Source organism: Mastigoproctus giganteus, chromosome 5 (genome assembly GCF_048544385.1).
Source record: "Mastigoproctus giganteus isolate SK-2022 chromosome 5, ASM4854438v1, whole genome shotgun sequence".
In the NCBI taxonomy this organism is placed as follows: domain Eukaryota; kingdom Metazoa; phylum Arthropoda; class Arachnida; order Uropygi; family Thelyphonidae; genus Mastigoproctus; species Mastigoproctus giganteus.
The window spans coordinates 187,809,090-187,833,388 of NC_143579.1; the positions used below are offsets into that span (position 1 = coordinate 187,809,090).

The 24,299-nt window shown below is 34.6% G+C and overlaps 1 protein-coding gene across 2 annotated transcripts in view; it reads right to left on the minus strand.

Moving 5' to 3' along the window:
* The window catches only part of LOC150085940 (putative RNA-binding protein 19), a 496,890-nt gene extending 473,680 nt beyond the window's left edge, over positions 1-23,210 (minus strand). For both annotated transcript variants that reach the window (XM_090374301.1, XM_090374300.1), the window contains exons 1-3: positions 23,157-23,210; positions 10,702-10,765; positions 4,685-4,867 (exon numbers count right to left, since the gene is read on the minus strand). In XM_090374301.1, coding sequence (XP_090230427.1) covers positions 4,685-4,867; positions 10,702-10,737 — 219 coding nt within the window. In that variant the 5' untranslated portion in view covers positions 10,738-10,765; positions 23,157-23,210. The remainder of the gene's footprint in view (positions 1-4,684; positions 4,868-10,701; positions 10,766-23,156) is intronic.
* Positions 23,211-24,299: the final 1,089 nt, after the last annotated feature.

Sequence of the window (24,299 nt, forward strand, 5' to 3'; positions counted from 1 at the left end):
CTTTTAGTTTACCAGGAAGAGGGCCAAATTACAACCCAAAATTGACACATTTTTCATGATTAAATTCATCAGTTAAATTCATGATTTTAATTGGAATTTTAAGTTTAATTTTGCTACGTAAGTAGTTACCACATAATTATATACGTATGTAATGCAGAATATTTTATATGTACAAATATTTGAATATTAAATATTTTGACCAACATTTGTGCATATTTTCACTACCGTTTATTATTGATTAGGAAATATCCTATGGCACCGACCGCAACTCAAAAATATATATGTTACCTTATGGGAATGCGGTGCTCGCTTAGTGCAGGTTCACTTAGCTGTTTGTTTGTTGTTTGGTTTTTAGGAGCATTAGCAACTAAGGCCATATTGCTCCAGGATATGCGGTGGTCATTCCCTGACCTTTCCGCATCCTCCATATTTGGTGGTGACGGGCTCGAACCCCGGTCTAATCAAGAAGCGTGTGCTATGCACTGCTGCTCCTTCCCACCTGGCTACGGAGGCGCCTAGGTTCACTTAGCACTCTGTTTTTCCTGAACAAATTATCAGTGTTAAGCAGGGGTCATCTGTACTAATAAAATGCAAATAACATAAAAATAAAATAAAAATGGTATAGCTGTCATCAGATATGGGGGGAACATATTTAGTAAATAGTCTAATATAGGTAATGCAAAAAATGCTTGATCTGATGTCAGCTGAAATAAATATTGATACATGATCAGGAAATTCATCAGGAGACTACAATTGACCATGTATCAGGAACTGCATTTCAACTTTTGGTGAAACATAATCTTATTATAACGTAGTCCCATCATTTTCGGCCTACGTGTATATGTTTTGTTCCACCATATAATTCTTTATATATTAACGGTAATGTTTAATTTTGTATGACTGTATCAGTAAAGCCATACTATTCCAACCGTGTTTCTTTTTCTTTTCAACACTAATTATAAATTATCTCCATGGACTTGTATTCTAAATAAGACTATAGAGGTCTCTATTTTCCTGCTATTTTGAATTTCTTCAAAATAGCAGGAAAATAGAAAGATATATTGCTCATTTGGTTTAAGCCTGCTTGTATTCATATACTCTACTGAATTTGTGCATTTCAGCTCCCCGCCTTTATTTTTCCCACCTGCTCATTTTATCTGCACATTTCTTAAAATACTTCAGGCATCATATACTTTCACTGTCTTATCATACTTTTGGTTTCGTTTTAGATTTGTTTCTCGGCATGTCTCGACACATATTTTTCCTTTCAATACAAGCATTTGGTATTAGCTCCCTTCTATACTAACACTTACAAACGCCAGAGCCCTTACTACAAGGTTGGGCTTCACAACCCTAGCAAGCTTAGGGTTATTCAATAACTTTTTCTATACTTTTTATCTTTCTGCTGTCTAATTCTAAAGTTCTTCCCGTTCATTAAACTATTAGTGTAATACGAGGGTAAAACGAAAACTCCTACTATCCTACTTATTTTGCTATTTTTCATCTTTATTTATTTAAATAATCCTTTTTCCCTTCCCCCATCCTCAATTTAATACCTTACCCTTATACCATTTGCTTGTTCCAAATCTATTTTGTAAAATACATTGATTTCTTATCTTTACAAAATTAAATCCTACATTAAATTCCACATATTTATATTAACTATTTGGCTTGGATAAAGAAAGCCTGCACGAGAACGACGACAAACGTCGGATAACTTACGCGGTAAATTAGTTTGCCGATACGGCACTCTAGCACTGCTCACTCGGTAAACAGACGGTAGGTGTTATCGGACTGGAGCAAAGTCGAGAACGATATACTGATTGACAGGTAGGCGTGGCAAACAATGAAATGATTGGTGGTGGGCGCGACAGACGACAAGCTACTGTGTAGTCATTGGTTGGCATTATGATGTGTATTTACCAGTAAAGAACGGTGCATAATAGTTTTGTAATAAACGGTGAACAGGTAATAGTAGCGATGAATCTTTTAAAGATGGAAGAAATTTGTAAGGAAAATGAAACGTTGCTTGATTTTTTGATGAAAACTAAATTGATAAGACCGAAATTGTACTGTTTTAAGTGCAATGATTATTTTAAACTAATTGAATCACGAACAGAGTCGTGGAAAGTTGTGGTTTTGCAAAAAATGTTCTTCACGAGTTTCTTTATTGAAACATAGTTTTATGGAAAATACAAAAGTTTCATTGAAAAAGATAATGTACATTATATACTTTTGATCAACGTGCACGCCAGTAACTAAGACAGCATTCCATCTGGAAATTTCGAAAGTGACAGCAATTAAGTTTTATAAGAAACTAAGAGATATTTGCGGATTGCAGTTAATAAAAAAACCCATTAAGTTGGGTGGATCGGGGAAAATTGTAGAAGCAGACGAAACTGTACTGGTAAAACCAAAACATCACAGAGGACGAAATTTAACTGCTAAGAAGAAATGGGTGTTTGGTGTGTTCGAAAGAGAATCTAAATTCGTCTTCATGAAATTGATAAAAAATCGGAAAGCAAAAACTCTTTTGCGCATTATTAGAAAAGTAGTGAAGAAAAATACTACCATCATAACAGATGAATGGCGTGCATATAGCCGTATTACGGCCTTAGAAAAAAAGAAGTACAAACATTTAACGGTGAAACACAAGGAACATTTTGTAGATCCACATACAGGAGCACATACGAATAATATCGAAGCCCAGTGGAAGAAACTAAAAAGTGTAACTAAAGGAGTAAATGGCAGCTGTAAACATATGTTGATGGGTCACATTAATGAATATATGTGGCGTCAAATTTATGGGAAAAATCATGAAGATACTTTTCACAATATTGTTACTCAAATTGCGAATAGCTATTCAGGTCCAACTGTATGATTTGTACTCATGAATTTTTTTTCTGAGAAAGTTTCGTTCCGTTCATTTTATGTTCTTCATTGTGTTTTTTTTTTTTTTTTCTCATATTAAAAGCAGATTTTTGGAGTTGATGAGTGCTTTTACTGTATTATTGATTTAGGTTTGGTTACGAAAAAAGGAAAAGGTTTCTTTGTTTTTCGTTGTATTTCATAACCTGAGCTTAAATGGTAGGTTAGGAAATAAAAGAGAAGGTTTCCTTGTATTTCGCGACCTAAACTTAAACGTTAGGTTGGGAAATAATAGAAAAAGAAAGAAAGATTCTTTATATATACAGTATACTGAATAGCTATTAAGGTGCTGATTGACGTTATGATACGTGTGTATCCGCATGAGTGTCTTTAAAAATAAAAGTACATTAATAAAAAAATTAATATTTTATTAATAAACAATTTATGTGCTAGTCCACTCATGATTCTAAAGAAAAAAGGTTAGGTTACCCCCTCCATTTCGGGAGAGGTTCAAGCTCCCATGGGATTCAAGTGGAGGTAACCTGACCTATTTTCACCATTAGGGCATATTATTGAACAAGAAAATAAAAATACGGTCATAAAAAAATTTATTTTTTTATGAATGTATTTCTAAATATGACTGATTCTAAAGAAAAAAGGTTAGGTTACCCCCTCCACTTTGGGAGGGGTAGCCCCATGGGATTCAAGTCGAGGTAACCTGATCTTTTTTCACCGTTACAGTAAATGTTAGGGCATGTACGATTAGGACAAGTTACCATTAGTGCTGCTACAGTGATACTAAACCGATGTTATCGTGTGTTGTGTTCGCGCACCAATCAGCACGTCGTTTGCCTACCTGTCAATCAGTATATCGTTCTCGACTTTGCTCCAGACCGTTAACACCTACCGTCTGTTTACCGAGTGAGCAGCGCTAGAGTGCCGTATCGGCAAACTAATTTTCCGCGTAAGTTATCCGACGTTTCTCGTCGTTCTCGTGCAGGCTTTCTTTACCTTCGCCAACTATTTTTATCCCAACTTGATACTTATTTTTACCTAAATAAATTACACTGCATTGGGACTACCTTGTCCATACTGTAATAGAAAATGCTAATTTCTTTTCATTCCTTTTTGACCTTTCACTTTTCTTCTACTACTAAGGACAAGTATAGAAATGCAGTTCCTGATACATGGTCAGGCGTAGTCCCCTGATGAAATACCTGATCATGTATCAATATTTATTTCAGCTGACATCAGATCAAGCATTTTTTGCATTACCTACATTAGACCATTTACTAAATATGTTCCCCCCATATCTGATTACAGCTATACCATTTTCATTTTATTTTTATTTTATTTGCATTTTATTAGTATTTTGTTGTACTCATTTTACTTTACAGTTCCCTCACTTTATATTGGCTCAGCAATTCGGCCTATAATTTACTTAATTCATCATAATCTCTAGGATATTAACATTCTTTCACCTTTCACTAATCTACTACTCTTCTTTTTCTACTTTCCTCACCCTTATAGTTACCTGGTACATTGTGTAACTTTTACATCCATTTATGCATACTTAATTAAATTAATATTATTACAACTTACATATACTCTTGCATCCTTTAATGCTGCTTTGCACTTTGAGGTGCATCTGTCATGCCTAATTTATTAAACTTGCTTTCACTGAAACCATTTCATCTACTGTATAACTCTTTTCTGTGTAACTCTTTAGACTTTTCCTTTAAATAGTTACATTGAATAACTCATTTTTATATATATATATATAAAAAGAGAAGTTAATATTAAATAACACACTTACTTGTATTTTAGAGGTATCCAAATAGGTATCGTGGAAACTTTCCTTTGCTGCCTTTGCTTCTTCCTCAGTTCTATACCCAATAAAGGCAAATTTTCGAAACACTCCATCCTTTGTGTATTTCAACTGAAGATCAGTTATTTGGCCTTTGGATGAAAACACATTTTTCAATTTGGAATCTGTAATCTGAAAAATAAAGAATTTTCTAACAGGCAAGAAAAGCAATACATACATATTATTCATAACTTATTATATACAAATGATTGTTAACTAAAAACCAATGATGTTGATGAATAAAGGAAGGCTATTATAATCTACTTTAGATTAATAAAAGTCTACTTTAATTTAAAGTAGACTGTTAATTTAATTTAAAGAAAATTGTAAAATAAATGCACAATAAATTATAAAATGCATTGTACTCACTGAGATCTATATTGTATTGTAAAACATGGATCTATAATCTATGGAAATATAATCTATGGGTGCCTGGTTGCCGAGTTCTGTAGTCCACATATTTAGTTTTTCCTCATGTGGGTGCCCTTTTTTTGCAGATCTCACAAAGTGGGTTGCATTATATTGTATTGTAAAACATGGAATTAACTAATTTTATTCAATTTGTAGTTATCCACATTTCTTAAAACTTGCTTTTATTAAAAACAAAGATAACATATATATATGCACAAAACTATTTTTAAATATATCTTACCTTATCTGAATTGTGTTAAGGTCTCTTTTGTTTGGACTGTAAACTTTGTTTCATGCTTGGAGTTGCACTATAGGAAACCTGTGTGCTGTACTGGTTGTTTACAATATTAGTTTGTTGCTTAAGCAGCACATATCTTGCAAAATTTATATATTTGCCATCTGGAAAGTTATTTTTTTTTTGTTGGAAACTGTTTAACCACCCTATGTGGATTATCATGTTGATGATTATTTTGGAGTTAAGGTTGTAAGCTTCACATAACTTTAACACTCCAAGTGGCAGTGAATAATCCTTTTATAGGTTGGTGGGGTGGGATTCTGCTATTTTGCCTCAGTTAACTTTCTGTAAATGATTTTTGACAGTTGGTGTTATTTTTAATAATAAAATGGAAAACTTTAGTCTCTGATTCTCATTTAAATTTAATGTACCTATGTTCATTGTCACAAATTCAAAAATTATAGTAATTCTTCACCCTACTGTTTCAGATTTCATCCACATAGAGAATCAATAGCTTCATTATTTTGGAAAACTGTTCTATGTTTTTTTGGGAAATTGTTCTATGAAATTTTTTTCAAGCTCAGATGCAAAAGACTTCTTAATGGGGATAAGAGATAGATAACAGGGATAAGTGATGCCCATAGTGAGTGGTAGTGATCTCATAATTCTTATAGGTGGCTGGAGTGGAAGTTCACAATCTGCCCTATATAAGTTTTCTTTAAATAAATTACTATGATGCAGTGGGGTTTTTGCAGGCCAGCTGCTGGGCAGACATTACGACCAAACCTATTCATAATTCTCTGGGAGGAATCAGACCATTTAGTTTATAACCTTGCTGCCTCTATTTTGTCAGTTGTGACTGGAGGGAGTCGACCACCCACAACTTATTTAAATCAATTAATACATTATAAATAGTCAAATTAACAGAAAAAAACTTATCTGCAAAAAAGCATTAGGCCTTTAAAAGTGCCCTCTTTATTCATTTCACAAATACATATGATCTTAGTTATAACCCCAATGTGTCCATTTCCACTGACAATCTGCAAAGCCTGCTTACGTTTCCTGACCTTTACTTTATTTAACCTTTACTCACCTCTCATTTGCCCTAATTATTTGCTCTACGATTCCTTGCACACTAAAGGTATAGTTATGCATATTTTCACCGTGATGTTCCTCTTTGGATATTCTAATCTGGAATTGCATTTCTTTTTTTTTTTTTGTAATCTCCTCTATCTTAACAACTTTTCACGTCATTCTGTCAAATCCATTTGTGGCCTCCATTATTATTCTCACAACTCTGCAAATCACCCAAACTTTTTTGACTTTCTTTGAAACTGATTTTCTTTAATCTAACTTTCCTAACAGTCAAATAAGTTTTCTCAGTGATTTAATTAATGTTCACAATTTCAGCTGGCTTCAATTTAATAGCTGTACATACTCATCTGGTAGAGGTGCTGAGGTTCATGACTCATGACTACACACAACTTGTTGAATTAGATACTAAAATATTAGACAATCTTAACCACAGCTGGCTGTGTACATAGTTGACTGTGTATATATCAGAACATAAGCTAATTCCAATGAAGCCTCTATTCCATGACTATTCTCAGGTTCTATTGTTTAGCTTTACAAGAGTGCAAAATGAGTTATCTACATAATTTATATTCCTCTTTTCCTTGGTAGGGGTATTGCTTTAAATCTTCTGATCCTAAAACTTATTAATTAATTGAAATTATTCTTGGGGGAGTGAAATTCTTTATTCCTCAAGCCCCCCTAAAATTTCATACTTTATCTAAACTTTGATTTTGCAATATATGTGCTACGGCTGCTCAAATAAGAAAATAATGTATTGCAATTGGCTTGTATCCAAGCTTCTAAGTTCATTTTCTGCTTGCAATTAAAAAAAAAAAAAGGAAATGTAGGAAAAACTGCTTTCTGGTAATAGCAGTAGTGGCATGTGATGCAAGAAAGCAAGTGTATGAGCTTATGCAGCATCAGCCAAAAAAAAAAAATTTACAAAACAATTTGCTCTAAATGTTTGTCCAGTTCCTCCTTAAATTTATTTAACCTATCAACTGCCACAATGACAGATGGAAGTTTTTTCCAGCAATTAACCACCTGCTGGCTAAAGGCAAATTTCCGCACATCTATTCTACATCTGTCTTTCCTCAATTTCAATTTATGCCCCCTTAGGTTCGTAATCTGAACAAGTGGAAGAATCTCATCAGAATTCGGCGTGCTCAACCCATTCAAGGCCTTATACACCTCAATCAGATCACCTCGCAGGTGCTGTCTCCAGTTCTGCAAATTGCAGTCTCCAGCCACTGCAATTTGCAGAACTTAAGCCTCTCTTGGTAAGAGGATCCCTTCATTCCCCTCACCAATCTTGTTGCCCTTCTCTGTTCATGCTCAAGCAAATCTACATCCCTGATAAAATGAGGCCTCCAGACCTGTAATGGTAATCAAGCTTTCTGGTATCTTGTGAAAACTATTGACCCCAACTTTTGTCCACCTATTGTTGTTAGGTTTAATGGCACATCAGCTGCAATGGTTACAGTGAGCCACTATTCACATATACTTCCACCTCTGTTATAGAACAATGTTTCTGCTGCATAATCATGTAAAGATAAAGCTGATTTAGTATTAGTTGTGGCAAAATTGTGCAAGGAAAGAAGATTATACATCATCAGCCATTAAAAATATATATATATATTTTCACTTTGTTTGTCTATCCCTTCTAATAATTTGCTTCAAGTTTTCTTTATAGTTTTACTTTAATTTCTTATTTATTAAAAGAAGTCCTGCAGCCAATTTATATCTATATCCTTTTCTGTGACAAGATATCACTCAACCCATTTAAAGCCTTAAACACTTCAATTAGATCTCTGCAAACACCTAGTTTCCATAAGCTGCAATTTACAGAAGTCGTCTTTCTCGGTAAATGTACCTTCTTATGCCCCTGTCTAATCTTGTTGCTCTTCTCTGCGCTTTTTCCAACAGATCTACATCCTCCCTAAAATGAGGCTTTGACACCTGTATGCAGTACTCAAGATGTGGCCTAAACATTGCCTTATACAACAGAATAATCACCTCTTTGTCCCTGCTGACAAAGTTTCTGTCTCACTGACAAAATCCCATGAGCTGTCCTAGCTGCCTGTCCACACTGCTCAGAAAATTTATTTCATATTGCATAATGAATATTTTTTTTCTTTCTTTTCGATAGATGTAGAATAATTTCTCTTTCTTGCTTATTAGTATTAATTCTAATATTACAGTGTAAATTTATGAATAATTCGATATTCTGTTCTGTACAATTACATCTCAACCTTTTCAATCCTTCGTTACCTTGAATTTGGTACCACCAAAATTGTATATTATTCTGAGATTATTGCTACCCAAATTTAGTACCTTGCTTTTATAACCATTAAATCGCAACAGCCATTTTTCAGCCCATCTGCTGAATTTACCAAGGTCTTGCTGGAGAGCATATCCTGATTGCTGTTATTAATCATCCTCCCACATTTGTATCATCAGTAAAATTAGTCATTAAACTTGATCTGCCTATATCATTAATAAATATTAAAAAGAGTAAGGGGTCCCAACACTGAATCCTGAGAGATCTCAGTGATAATATTAGTCCGTAAAGTGTGCAGCAGCCTTTAATAACCACTCTAGCATTCAGAGTGGTTATCAATGTTTCCTGCCAAGCCACCCTTTTATCCACATCAGTAACTTGTCTTCAGTGCCATATTGCTCTAATTTGTACATCAGTGGTTCAATGTCAAAAGCTTGACTGAAATCCAAGTATACGATGTCAAAATTATTCTTTGAATTCAGCTCCTTTGTGATTACCTCATAGTACTTGTAGCTTATCGGACTGATGATACAATATTTCCCCTTAATAAATCCATGCTGTGATTGCCACATAACTGCCTCCTTGTCAAGATTATCCTACATTACTTCTCTAAATACTGACTCCATTATTAGGTTTGTAATTAATTACTCAATTTGTCTTTGCCCTTAAATCTATCTTTGTGAACAGGATGATGCAATTTTTAGTCCCTACAGACTGTAAATTGTTGCATCCAATTTCATTTACATTGAATTACATTTACAGTCCTTACAGATTAGTCATGTAATGTAATCAAAACCAACTCCAGTCTGTAATGTATACCCTCTGAATCCAAGTATGCAATCATAATTGTGACCAAAGGTTTGCTTACCTTTAATTAGAATCTTACTATTATTACTTATATGACATATATACATAGCTTATATGACATTAGCATCTTACTTTTCCTTTAATTTTTGTATTGATGATGGTGGTAAATCTTCCATAACCGAACATATTCCATTCAATTTCATCCATGGTCTTCCAACAGAAAGACAGAGAATTCTGAAATATCTAGATGCAAGGAAACAAGAAGTATCCTGGTCCTGATGGTATTTCTTCACTTGTTCTTAAAAGCTGAGCTCATGAATACACTCTTATTCCACTGGCTATATGAGCACATTTCTACATAGAAATGTGCTCATATCTAGGTACATACCAAAAAAGGGTGACACTTTGCACCTTTCTTGATGCACTTCAACTCTTTTCAAAGTAATAAAGAAACATATCATCTACCAATTCTTTCACTACCTTGAAACCTTCCAGCTAATCAACGATGCCAATGTCAATTCTATTAGTGTTGATCAACTGGTGACATTTTTGCTTATGTTGATCATCATTAGATAAATCAGCAGCATATATTGGAAGATTTAAGAACAGTTTGTCAATTTGTACAAACTTAAATTTATATGCTACTTTGAACAGGCTGAAACATCATAGCATGAGCTCACTGGCAGACATCTATCAAATATTTCCTTCATGAGATAAACAGGTAATTGTCTATTATTGTACCACTGGGATGGTGACTTAACTACTGGCAGAAAGATAGCAAACAAGTAATGACACAGCTACCCAAAATTAAAACAGTTACCTATCAAGACTTTGTTTTAACCTACTAAGAGTTTTTTTTGTGGCCAAACAAAAAAAAATAATAATACAGAAAAAATATAAAATTAAGCCTATTTATTTCAAGGATTAATATAACAAAAACAAGGTAAGACACAATTTCAATTACAATCCTACATTGTGCTAAAGCATTGTACAAATATTTTTTTAAATTTTTATTTAGATTTTGTTTTGCAACAGACTTTGGATGGGCCTATATGCTAATGTTTTGTGTTTTACCATACAAGACTATTAAGTATTCTGTATCTAGAGTTATTAAAAGTGAATAAAAATTCATATTTCTAAATATATTTTATAGCTTACCTTATTGGGCAAGTTTTTCACAATTAATCTTGACATCACAACTTATAACAGAACAGAAACAGCTCTGAAATTAAGCAAACAAATAAGTCTTTTCCCTTTTTTGAGGGAGTAATTTTTAATTTTGTTAATTATTGCACAATTAGAAAAAATTCATATTTAAGTTTAATCTAATTATATGCACATGTTGATTGGCATACATAAAAGCATTGTTGATAGTAAGCTGACTTTACTGCTGCACACTGTTAACACTCTCTAGCTTTGTAACATTGAAGCATCATCTGGAATCAAACTGTTTACATGCAAACACATTTCATGTAGTGGACACTTATTACTGACAGACTGTTCATGTAGAAAAAGTGTTGTGAGATAGGACAAAATGTTCTTATGTCTGCAAGTCTGTCCAGACCTGACAGGAGGAATTTTATGATGGAAAGCATTATAAGTTGACTCTAAGCTAGAGGGACTCTGCAAAGATTAAGGAGGAAAATTTTTCTTAGCATCCATAGCCGAGTAGTCATGAGCAGGAGTACAGTAGCACGCTCTGAGTAGACTGGGGTTCAAGCTCCTGACTGCCAAATAAGGTCGATCTGCCAACCTGCACAGGACCAGCGTGTCAGATTATGGTCCATTTCCCTCAAAATGAATTGTTGAGGAGCCTTCCATCCTGCAGTGGATTGATAATGGCTGAAGTTTAGTTGGTAGATGGAATTTATTTTGCAAAAATGGTATTTAATTAAACAGAGAAGGTGCAAGAATTTTTGCTGACACCATCAAGAATTCATTAATAGTTCAAGGAAACTGCTAGTTTGGGGGTTAGGAAAGTCAACATAATTTCAGCTCAGGTCAGTAGCATGGGACAAAATTGCACCCTGTCTGAAGTCACTTCTGTGTGATCGATCATTAATAACTTTAAACACTGGAAGGGAAAGTGTAATAGAAGCAAAACCTGTTAGCAATCAAAGACCATATGGAAACACTTTTAAGTAACCATAAAGTGTGCAACATGGTTGTAAAAAGCAATAAAATAAAAACTTAATCAGGCAATGGTGGAGGTAGTGGGATACCTCACATGAGCCTTTTGAGAATAACATTCCCACATTAATCAATGATTATAATTCTGAGATTTTTTTCTACCTTTTTAAATGTAGTCAAACTTTACTACAATAGTTTCTGAAGTGATTTTTCTTATTTTTGTATGTTGCTGTTGTTTTCATCTGTTCAGTCCCAGCTGACTTTCAGACTTTATGGGTGAGCTGTTTCCATGCTGTCTGGTCTTCAACAGCTTCTTTCAAGTTCTTCATGCTCGTGCCAGTGTCAAGACAGCATGATCTTTGCCGACCTCTTCGTCTTGTTCCACTGACCTAGAATTATTGATTTTTCCAATGAACTGGATCGCATTACGTGACCAAAATAGGTCAATCATAGCTTATTGATCTTGGCTTCCAGTGATGCTTCTGGCTTGATGCGATCCAAAACCTCTCTGTTCGTAACTTTCACTGTCCATGGTATGAAAAGCAGCTTTCTCCAGCATCATAGTTCAAAATGTCAATTTTTCTTCTGGATGATTTTTCATTGTCCAGCTTTCACATCCGTAAGTTGTTATGGAAAACATTATAGCATTAACCATTCTGATCTTTGTTGTAAGGCTGACGTCTTTGTCTTTTCAGATCTTTTCCATGCTCATCACTGAGTTGTACCCAAGTGAAATTCTTTTAATTTCAGGGCCAGAATCTCCACCCAGGTCTATCTTAGATCCAAGAAAGACAAAGTCCCAGAGAGATTTGACCTCTTCATTGTTAATTTTAACTTCTCCTGTCCCAGTTGTTGTCAATTTTTGTTTTCTTGATGTTAAGCTGCAGTCCCACTTTTTCACTCTCATCTTTTTTTTTTTTTTTTTTTTGGTAGTTGTTGGCGCATAGGCTTCTGTGGCCATAATGCACCTCCCAAGGTTTTTGCAGTACTTTGATCCAAGCCCGAGGCGGGAATCGAACCCGCGACCTTTGGGTTGCCGGGCAGGCACTTTACCCACCCAGCCAGCCCAGTCGGCTACTCTCATCTTTAACCATTATATTAGATCTTCCTCATTTTCTGCAAGCAGAAAATGAGGAAGATCATCTTAAATCATCTGCATATCTTAAATTATTGATATTTCTGTTGCCAATTTTCACTCCAATTTCTGACTCATTCAAATACAATTTTCTCATTGAATTTGGTATTGAATTTTCTCACTGATTCAGTACAGAAATTAAATAGAAATGGGGATAAGATACAGTGTGTTTTTAACCAGGTACAACTGCAAAATTTGGAGAAAGAAAACCCATATTGTGAATACGTGAAAGAAGTAGATACTTAAAAAATAGAAACTTAGTGAGTAAAGAAACAAAGTAATCATTCCATTAAAAATAATTCCATAGGAAATCATGAATAGTTATTTCTCACCAAGTAGTGGAAATCCCACCAAAAATTGATGTAAAGTGGTGAGTTATAGTGAGCTCGCGAGAGCCCATTGTTATTTTTTTTTAATGAAAATTTGTAAGCCCATTGTTGAAACGATTATTTATTTTACAAATGAAATCCCGAATGTAATTATTCAGGATTTCATTATCCAGAGTCCGGAACTACGGTGAGGCGAGCAGGGCCCCATCCCCAGCATTTTAATGGCACAATCGACCAGTTATATATTTTAAAATTGCTTCATTTTTTAGTTAATTACAGTCAGACCTCTATTTAACGAACTTCTTCACAACGAATTTTTTTGAATTCCCCTTGGTTTCTATGGAAACATTTACAATAAATTCCATAGGACGAACGGATTACAAAAGATAACTTTGTACCGTTGTTCTCTCCTTTAGGCAACTTAATTAAAAAAAAAAGCGCGAATTAAGAGTGAAAGGGATTACCATTCCACAACGTTAGTGATGTCCATAAAACCTATGGAGCCACATTCCAAGAAGTCACGCCAGTTAATATGCTTTCCATATCCAGTCAGGGGATTAAGATTCCCAACACGGATAATAGCCTCTGGTCAACCTGCGTTGTGGTTCTCCTTTACTCTGACAAACAGGCATATGTTTTTCGGAGAGGTGAGTGATCCATGCCTTCCAGTAAATTTCTCCTGCCTATGTTTATATGGTCACAGTAGCTGAATATCCGAGTGATTCTGATATTTTGCACAGTATTCAAAATGACAGTAGCGACGTGGGGGGGGGGGGGGATGAATGAGACAACTAAGATATTAAGTAAACTCTCCGAAGATGAAATGTTGGCAGATTTGGAAACTGCATTGAGGCTTTCACTGTGAAGAAAATGTTCCAAAATATATGGCATGCAGACAATAATTTAAAAAAAAAAAAAAAAAATCGTATGCATTGTATCGCCAATCTCCAAAAAAAAAAAAAAAACCAGCGTGATTGCTAAAGAACTTAATGTGGAAACTACAAAATATCAGTGTCCAGACTAAAATATCAAAATATCATCATTCAGGCCACAATGGGCAGCTTGTAGCTTGCGGTTGGAAATTGCAGTGTGCAGCAATTATCCCACTTTGTGCAAACATTTTGAATCAGAAGTTAAATTCCGGATTATTAAACTGACTTTTAAACCTGGAATTTCTTAATGATTTAGCACTAATGATCGACATCCTGCAGGGGCTCTCTCTTACCTTTCGGAAACTTTACAAAGTCACAGCATCACTATAGTAAAAGCAGATAAATTAATTATTCTATCAATGCTATCACTAATTCGAAAAATTCTGAAGGAAATTATAAAGCTAAAATTGAAAGCATGTTGAAGTTGAAAGAATTTCAAGGAATCGAAAGTAAGAACACATTTAAAAAATTACCTCGTGACACGTTATTAAGGATAAGTTATTAATGCAACAGAGTAATTTTAAATTAAATAGAGAAAATAATGATATTATTGACAATGAGGAATTCAAAAAAAATTTAACCATATGCTACCTGAAATTGCGGAATATGAAAGAACCTTCATCTCCGTGGCAAGACGGTGAAAAACGAATAAGAAATTTAAGTTTTCTGATAAAATATGAAATAAAAATTAATGATTTTAGAGATTTTTTCAAAGACAGTTTATCTTTAAACTCGAGTGAAATTCGCTCTTCAATTAAGAAAGCTAGAAATATTTCTGAAACCACTGCGATTAGCAGTGCTGAAGCTGAGCAAGCTTTCATTTTGATGACCATACATCTAAATGGAAAACCATTGCTTCAGTTTGATCTGGATCGTTACATCAAATTATTCATCTGTAATCATTGCTCAGCTATTGAATAAAGCAGAAAATTGACAACAAATATTAATAAAGAAGTAAATTGTATATGGCAAATTTTAGAATAAATTTTTCTTGATTATTTGTATAATGATTTTTTTCATGTAATCTGTGATTTTTGTGTACCTTTTCTAGAAGAGTATGTTTTTTGTGTAATATTTGTTTTTATATTGTAGAATGTTTTGTGATTGTTTTTGTCATTTGTGAAATGGGTAATATTTTGTGTTTTTTTTTTTATTCACAATATTAAAATTTTATCTTGAAAAAAAAAAAAAAATGTATAAATTATATTTACCTAGTTGTTAAAAAAAAAAAGAGAAACGAATAAAAAAGTGGCACGTGTGCCGAGCATGCGCGGTAGATGGTTTTATGTGAACCTTCGAGTTACTTTTAGGTATTTTGATTTCTTTTTGATTACGAAATAAGAGCTTTTGTATTGTAAATATTTTATTGTAACATTCGCAAATTTTCATAATTTCTGGAAGACAAGATACAATAGATTTATGATAACTAAAGTAAGAGATGTTATCATATTGATTGCAACATATATAAATTCTGATTGCAACATATATAAATGTCTCTAGAAAGCAGTGTTAATTGAACTACCGATCTTGTAGTTGAAACGACATATGCAGCTGTTTGGGGCACCTAACAATGGAATGTAATGAAAATACAAGACAAAAAAATAAATTGTTGACAAATACTTGTATTGTTGCAGTCATATGACAAACACTTGTATTGTTGCAGTCATACTTACTTCAGGAAGTATGACTGTGACATCATACTATTCAAAAATTCTAAAAAGTTAGAACTCGAGATACTATTGTATCATCCAGGTATCATTGTAAAGGGAGGGGGGCATGATGACTGGGCTGACTCAAGATATCATACCGGTCACGAAAAATGCGTCACGCGCTCTAATCACACTACTAGTGAGTGCTCGGCACCTTTGGGGGGGCGACGTGGATGATGTCACTTCCATGACTTCATTCTTTTAGGTATTTTGATTTGTATATTGATTACGAAATAAAAGCTTTTGTATACACAGGTTCTTGTTGCACGACAATACCCCCCCACTCATTTGGCACTTGTAAAGATATTTCTGATAAAACGTGGCATTGTACAACTCAACATCATCCTTGGGGATTCCTGCCAGGGATGACATCATCCGTAGCAGGAATCCCCAAGGATGTTTCACATCAAAAAGTCGGCAAAACTGTGAGCCCAATGTTAAAATATTCACAGCTCACCACTGATTACAACTGTACAAATAATATATTACAACTGTTAAATAAAATAAAATATTACAACTGTACAAATACTGTACAGTTGTAATATTATTTGGTGGGATTTCCACTACTTGGTGAGTAATAACTATACATGATTTCCTATGGAATTATTTTTATTGGAATGATTACTTTACTCACTAAGTTTCTACTCATGTATTCGTTTGATATATGTTTTAACAATCCTTTATGAAATTACTGATAATTCACTACCCTTGTTGAGATGTTATTGATATTTCATTTTTGTTTTTCAGGCACGGATAATACACTGGTGTTCAAAGAAAGTCCATCACCTCTTAAAATTGTAATTGTCGTCCGAATAACCTAAGTATATGGCAATATTTCTTACAGATTGCATCAGATAAGATTCACATGCATAGGTAATGATATAATATTGCATCAGCTGTTACTCTCAGCTATATAAGCATGCTCTGCAAGAGTTGCAGTCATTTCTTGCTTGTGTCAGGATGGTGAGTTGCGTGCAGTTGAAGTTACGAAGAAAGAGTGCTATTGTTGCTTTATGTGAGGAAGGATATTCTTCCCGTCATATTGCTTATAGAGTGTCTTGTAATCGGTCAACAGCAAATAGAATTCTTTCAAACTCAAAAATACTGGTTCTGCTGATAGGAAAAAAGGAACTGGATGCAAACGAGTCTCTATGCCAAAAACAGGACCCTGATTTTGCCTTAAAAACTGAAAAGCTTCTTTGTCTGAGCTGAAAAGAGAATGGGAAGAACATACAGGAGTGGTAGCAAGTGCAGTAACAGTCAGAAAACACCCCTTCAAAAATGGACTTGTAGCCCATTATCCTAAAAAGAAGCCCCTCCTCACACAAAAAAGAAAAAGGTCCAATTAATTTGGTGTAAGGAGCATGTCAAATGGACCCATAAGCAGTGAAAGTCAGTTATTTTCTCAGATGAGATGAAATTCAACCTGCATTGCTCTGACAGGAGACAAACAATTTGCCATAGACGTGAAGAATACCATCCGACTGTACGGTGTCTACACTGAAATTCCCCACCAACCAAATGATATGGGGGTGCATTTCGTATAGCAGCATAGGTCACCTGCAGTTTATAAAAGGTTCTGTAAATGCCAATGGATAGCTGGCTATATTGGAAGGGAAATTGCTGCCAACCATTAGAGACCGTTTCAACCTGACAAGTAACTGCATCTTTCAGGATGACTCTGCTCCTTGTCATTGGGCAAAAAAGTGTAAGCAGGCACTTCTGTAGTTACTTTAGTTCCATTTCTGCATTAGAGGTTCAACAGTAATGTGTTTACATTTGTTACAGGTGAAAAAATGGTTGGAAGAACGGTCCATTACAACTGTTAGCTGGCCAGGAAACAGTCCGGACCTGAATTCTATAGAGAACTGTTGGCATTGTGTGGAATCTGCAATTGTCAGAAAGAAACCAAAGACCCTTCATAATTCGTGTTTGGAACCACAAACTATCAGTTGATTATCTTCAGAAATTGATCTTGTCAATGCCTCGATGGTGTGCTGCTGTCATCAGGGCCAGAGGCACTTCAACTAAATATTAGTTTGCCCCTGATGAACTTTTCATTTTGTTTTCCATTTAAAATAATAAACTTAGCAAACTGATGGCTTCTGATAATATTTCAGCCTTAATTGTCATGTTTACCAAAACTGTTGTATAAAGGTTGCAAATGCTCATTTTGGAATATTTTGAGAGCATCTGTCAAATATTACTTAGCTTTGCCTTAACTATTAATAAATATCTTTTGTTTATATTTCTATTTGTGATGCTAGTCATTAATATAAGATACCATTGCGAAAAAGGGTTAGAAATGTGAAATTTCTAGGTGATACATTTTCTTTGAACACCAGTGTATATGTAGGCAAACTGCATTATTTGGATATTTCAAGAATGAGTGCTCGGCACCTTTGGGGGGGCGATGTGAATGATGTCACTTCCATGACTTCATTCTTGATACTGTTCCACATGGAACACTGCTGCACAAATTGGAGCAGTGTGGCATTGGAGGCAAATTGCTGCTATGGATAAAGGGGTGGTTGAAGGGGAGAAGACAGAGAGTGGTAATCAATGGACACTGCTCATCGTGGACTAATGTTATTAGTGGAGTCCCTCAGGGTTCAGTATTGGGTCCATTATTGTTTTCTGTATTTATAAATGATATTGATGATGGTATATCAAGCTTAATGTCCAAGTTTGCAGACGATACGAAGGTTGGCAGGGTTGTCAAGGACACTACTGACACTATGCTACTGCAACAGGATCTGGAAAGGTTGAGCAGATGGGCTGAGAGGTGGCAAATGAAGTTGAACATTGACAAATGTAAAGTACTACGTATGGGAAACAGCAACCCCAGAGTAAAGTATCAACTCTGAGGTACTACATTGACAGTGGTAGAGAATGAAAGGGACCTGGGGGTGGTTGTGTAGGCAGATATGAAGTTTTCTGAGCAGTGCAGATGGGCTGCAAGAGTAGCTCATGGTGTATTGTCGATGATATATAGGAATTTTTCTAGCAGGGATGAGGAGGTGATTATTCCCTTGTATAAGGCAATGGTCAGGCCACACCTAGAGTACTGTATACAGGTCTGGAGGCCTCATTTCAAGAAGGATGTAGAGATGCTGGAACGAGTACAGAGAAGGGCAACAAGATTGGTGAATGGAACAAAGCGGTGCTCTTACGAAGAAAGGCTTAAGTTTTGCAAATTACAGTGTCTGGAGACTAGGCACCAACAAGGTGATCTGATAGAGGTGTATAAAGCCTTGAATGGTTTGAGCATGCTCAATGCTGATGGGATTCTTCCTCTTGCTCAGAATAATCACCTGAGAGGGCATAAATTCAAATTGAGGAAAGACAGATGTAGGATAGACGTGAGGAAATTTGCCTTTAGCCAGCAGGTGGTTGGTTGGTTGGTTGGTGGAACAGACTTCCATCCCTTGTCATGGAAGTTGATAGCCTAAATAAGTTTAAGGCTCAGCTGGACAGGTATTTCGAACGAACAGAGGGGTGAAGTGGAAGTGGTTATTTTTTATTTATTTATTTTTTTTTTTTTTTTTTTGGCTGATGCTGCATAAGCTTGCTTTCTTGCATCAAATGTCTCTACTAATGCTAATGCTAATTAAAGCTACTTTGAGGTATCCAAAAAGATTTGATACCTTTCAATATCCACCTTTGGATTTATTCACTCTAGATGTATACTAATTTCATTCACTATTGTGCATGTTCATTACTACTGAAATTTTATTCAGTACTTGTTCATTTTTGGATTCTTCAACTCCATGGATCTTTGTGACTATTTATATTTAATTTTTTTTTTTTTTTACAGTCTCCTTAGGATTTGATGCCTAATTAGCCCCACCAATGGGTCTACAGTCATCTAGTTATATGCATCCTCTGATTTATTTCCTATTCTTTCATCACTGGATTTAAACTAGATTCCTCTTCAAAAACCCCCTATGAATTCTTATTACATCCTTTCATCTTTGGGTTCACATCTGAAACTACCTTTTGATTCATGCTACTCTATCAACAATAGATTTATTTATTTTTACCGAAATAATTACTGATATTACTTCAGTTTTGTTTCAATTCATTTTGGACTACAGGTTATAATTCTTAAGTCTTAATCCGGCCTCTCCATCTCAGAATTTTGTTGTTCTTTACATATTTCTTGCTATTTTTGCTTACATATGTAACTACTCATTTCCTGTATATTAAAAAAATTGTGTAAGCTATACCCCCCTTCCTAATTTGTATAATTTTGATTTATATACTAGATTTATACATCCTTTTTTGCTACGTATATAGTAGCCATATCACTTCGTCTACTTTCTATTCATTTTATTATGGCTATGTTCAATACTTTTTATTTATCTATGAACTGTTTTATTTTTGTATATCTTTTGACTTTATATCGGTAAAGTACTTTTATTTCAACCACATTTATAAATTATAGATATATAATCTTCAACATCCAATACTCTTATGCATCTCTAAGCTCTTATTTGTTCAAGATATGACTAGAAGTCACTATTTCCATATCTATTTCCACTTCTTCACAGCTCTCTATCAAGTCCATTATGCTGCTATAAACTGCTTTATCCTGTAGCTAATTCGCTAATGTAGTTATGCTTTAGATACATTCATCTACTCTACTAAATATGTGCACTTTATTTTCCCACCATCTTCCTTCTGCTACATATTACTTAAAAACTCCAGGTATCATTCCCTTTCTTATTATACTTTTGGTTTATTTCTAGACCTGTTTTGACTTACATATTTTTTCACCAGCTTTTTCCCTTCAGTACCAGCAATTGGTATTCATATCCTTTTTATACTAACTCTTACAAAGCCAGGGCCCTTACTAAAAGGTTGTGATTTACAATCCCAGCTAGCTCAGTATGTTTTAATAACTTTTTACCTTTCTACTTTATTTCTAACTTTCTTCCTGTTTGCAGAGCTGTTAGTGCAATACGAGGGTGATACGAACGGTCCAACTATCCTCATTCTATCGCTATTTTCGTCTTTATTTCACTACGCCTTTATCCCTTCCCCCAACTTGAATTTAGTACCTATCCCTATACCATGTACTTGTTACTATTCATTTTAATTCTTCTAATCTCCACAAAATTCCAACACTAAAATATTTTTCCATATTTATTCAAAATTCTACATATACAGATAGTTCTCGACTTTACGAGTTAATTCGTTCCTAGCACGGGCTCGTAAAGCAGGAAATAATTTCCCATAGATATAAGGTTAAAAATTGGGGTTACATTCTCAACAATGAAATTAGTTAGCTAATTAGTTTATGTTTAAACAATGATGATTGATTTATCGAAAGAAATCTGGTCAGCACACGCACGTAGCCATCTTCTTGCCACTGCACGAACCTTGCTAACTCATGCCTGGACCCACTCTAGTTCTGTAGATGAGAGGCACGCCAAAATTGCTAAAGTCAAGGCAGATCTTATGAGGTGTGGCTATCCCATCAATACCCTTGACAGGTGTGACCTACAGACATATGGCCAAGTAGCGACCAACAGAAACATCCAAGGTAATGACTCAACTGCAAGCGCCTTTACCCCATACTAACCAAACCTATCACAACATGTTTCTACGATCCTAAAATCACATGGGATAAAATGCTTACAACTCCCAGGCAGAAAGTTACAATCCCTCATCTCTAAAGTGAAAACACCGGTTCCCGACTTACTACAAAATGACAAACGTTGGCAATATCCACATGCATCACAGCCACAGGCTTCAACATCCAACAATTAATCACACAGTTCATGTACATGATTGGCAGTACCTGCCCTCATGTTCCACTCTTAACTGTCAGTTTGACTGAGTAAGGTTAACAAAAATAACCAAAAGCTTTTTGTATGTATCTAATCTAATATATGTATGTGTTTTTCCTATTATTAAACTTGTCATAATTTATTCTGTCTCTGTTTCGCTGTGTCCACAGTAATTCGATATTAATATTGAAGAAAAAAGTTGATCAAAACTTTGCAAAAGTATGATGTACTACAAGCCATAATCTGGATTAGTGCAGCATGGAATGCAGTAAGCCCCTCTACAATTAAAAACTGCTTACAGAAAGCAGGATTTGATTTGAGTGTTAATGTGATGGTGACTTTGCAGATGCAGCTGATTGTCTATACTTAATGGCGTCATGTGGACAGTAGGAAATTCTTCACTGAGCAGTGATAAATATGTTTCTGTAGAGTGTAATGTAGTGGTAGAAGGCATAAACATGAAGTAAATGACAGTGTAAATGAATTTATGAACAATGAAGAACTTATGGAGTAAGAGAAGACGAAGAACTTAAACAGGGATGAACAGCAGCGTGACCCCAAATCAAAAAATATGCTGATGCATTCAATTAACTAAACACATTAAAATAATTCTATATGAGCAAAAATTATGAATATGGAGTAAAAGTAGTGGGTGATATAAATATAAACAATGAAATTGAAATGCAATACAATTTATATTCATTTTTTACTGAGTTAATAAATAACACAAATAAAAGTTTATTAAAAATTAGTTATGCATTTTTTATTAAAAGTTATGTGAAACACAAATGTGTGTTAAGTAATGTTATAGTGAGTTTCATTTTTTCAAATTACTGAGACTGACTACATATGAACTGACCTCAACAAACAGTACACCTCCCTATAACAGCACTTTCTTCTGCCCCAGTGGTATCCGCTCTTTTACCATACTACAATAATTAATCTAGTAGGTTCCCAACTTTTGTTGCACCAAGGAGCCTATTTATTATTATTTTTTTTTTTTTTTTACCCAAAGGCCGTCTCAAATTTAAAACTTTTTTTTTTTATACGATTCCGCCCGCAATCAAGCACTCGGAGTTAACTGTTAATTTTTCCCTTTTCTACTATCAACAATCCCAATTCTATCGGAAAAGAAAATTTTCAAAAAAAAAAAAAAAAAATTCAAGAGTAATGGACAAATCACATAAATGTTTTGAAAATACAGTACGAAAATACTCTTTCGTTTTGCAATTTTTTTCGTTAAATTAATTTTTTACTTAATTTTGAATTGCGTTAAATAATTTTTGTGTACATTTGATTTTTAATTATTTCTTATTGCAATGTAAGATTTTCGATTTTTTAATTGTTTCGTTTTAACTTCTGGAGAATATCATAAGGAAGTGTTCTGTGTATCATATTGAGGTAAACTTCTCTTATTCTTTTACAAGTACACAGTACTCTATATTATAAATGAACTGCTTATACCAACCACAAGGCGGTCGCGAAACACAGGGCCAAATACAACGAAAACAAATAAAATAGCAGAAAAACGTTCTTATAATAATAATAACTGAAAAACTGGTATGGCTAGAAAACATAATTACCAAATTAAAAATAAGAAAGAGCTAACAATAATTTAAACAATCAGCAACATTAACATAACTACCACACAACGCATAAGACAAAACACATGTGAGAAATCAAAACAACTTACCCACATTATGACGAACCCACATTGAAAAAAATTTATTAATAAATAAATAAATTATATCAGCCCAAACCAACCGAACAAACAAAACAGAGCTCATTTAAAAATTTATTTTTACTGTACAAGTATATCAGCTCAGAGGTGGCAAATGAATTTTAACATTGACAAATGTAAAGTACAGTACTACAAAGTGTACATGTGGGAAGCAGTAACCCCAGAGTAACGTATCAACTCTGTGGTACTACACTGACAGTGGTAGAGATTGAAAAGGACCTGGGGGTATCTGTGCAGGCAGATATGAAATTTTCTGAGTAGTACAGACGGTGTGCAAGAGTATCCGATGGTGTCTTGTCAATGATATACAGGAATTTTTTAGCAGGAATAAGGAGGTGAGGTGGCAGATGACTTTCATCAACCGGTGAAATACCACCACTTTGCTTATTAGAGGCTTGAAGTGGTGAAACCCATGTTTAGTCTCTAAAGCAAAGTTTTCCGGCATCCCCCTCTCCCCCATACTTCTCCTTCAACCCATGCACGGTACTAAGTACTATAGGTTTTGATAACTTTCATGTTTGGGGTTTTCATAAAAAAAATAAATAAATAAGGAAATCATCAGGCCACACCTTGAGTACTGTATACAGGTCTGGAGCCCTCATTTTAAGAAGCATGTAGAGCTGTTGGTACGAATACAGAGAAGGGCCACAAGATTAGTGAATGGAATAAAAGGGAACTTTGTGATTATAATGTAGTCACAAAGGAACTGGATGCAAAGAATAACTTTGATATCATATATTTGGATATTAGGAAAACCTTTAATACTGTTGCAAATGGAAGAAAGCTGCACAAATTGGAGCAGTGTGGCATTGGAGGCAAAGTGCTGCTATGGATAAAGGGATGGTTGAGTGGGAGAAGACAGAGAGTGGTAATCAATAGACACTGCTCTTCGTGGACTAATGTTATTAGTGGAGTCCCTCAGGGTTCAGTGTTGGCTGAATTGTTGTTTTTTGTATTTATAATTGATATGGATGATGGTGTATCA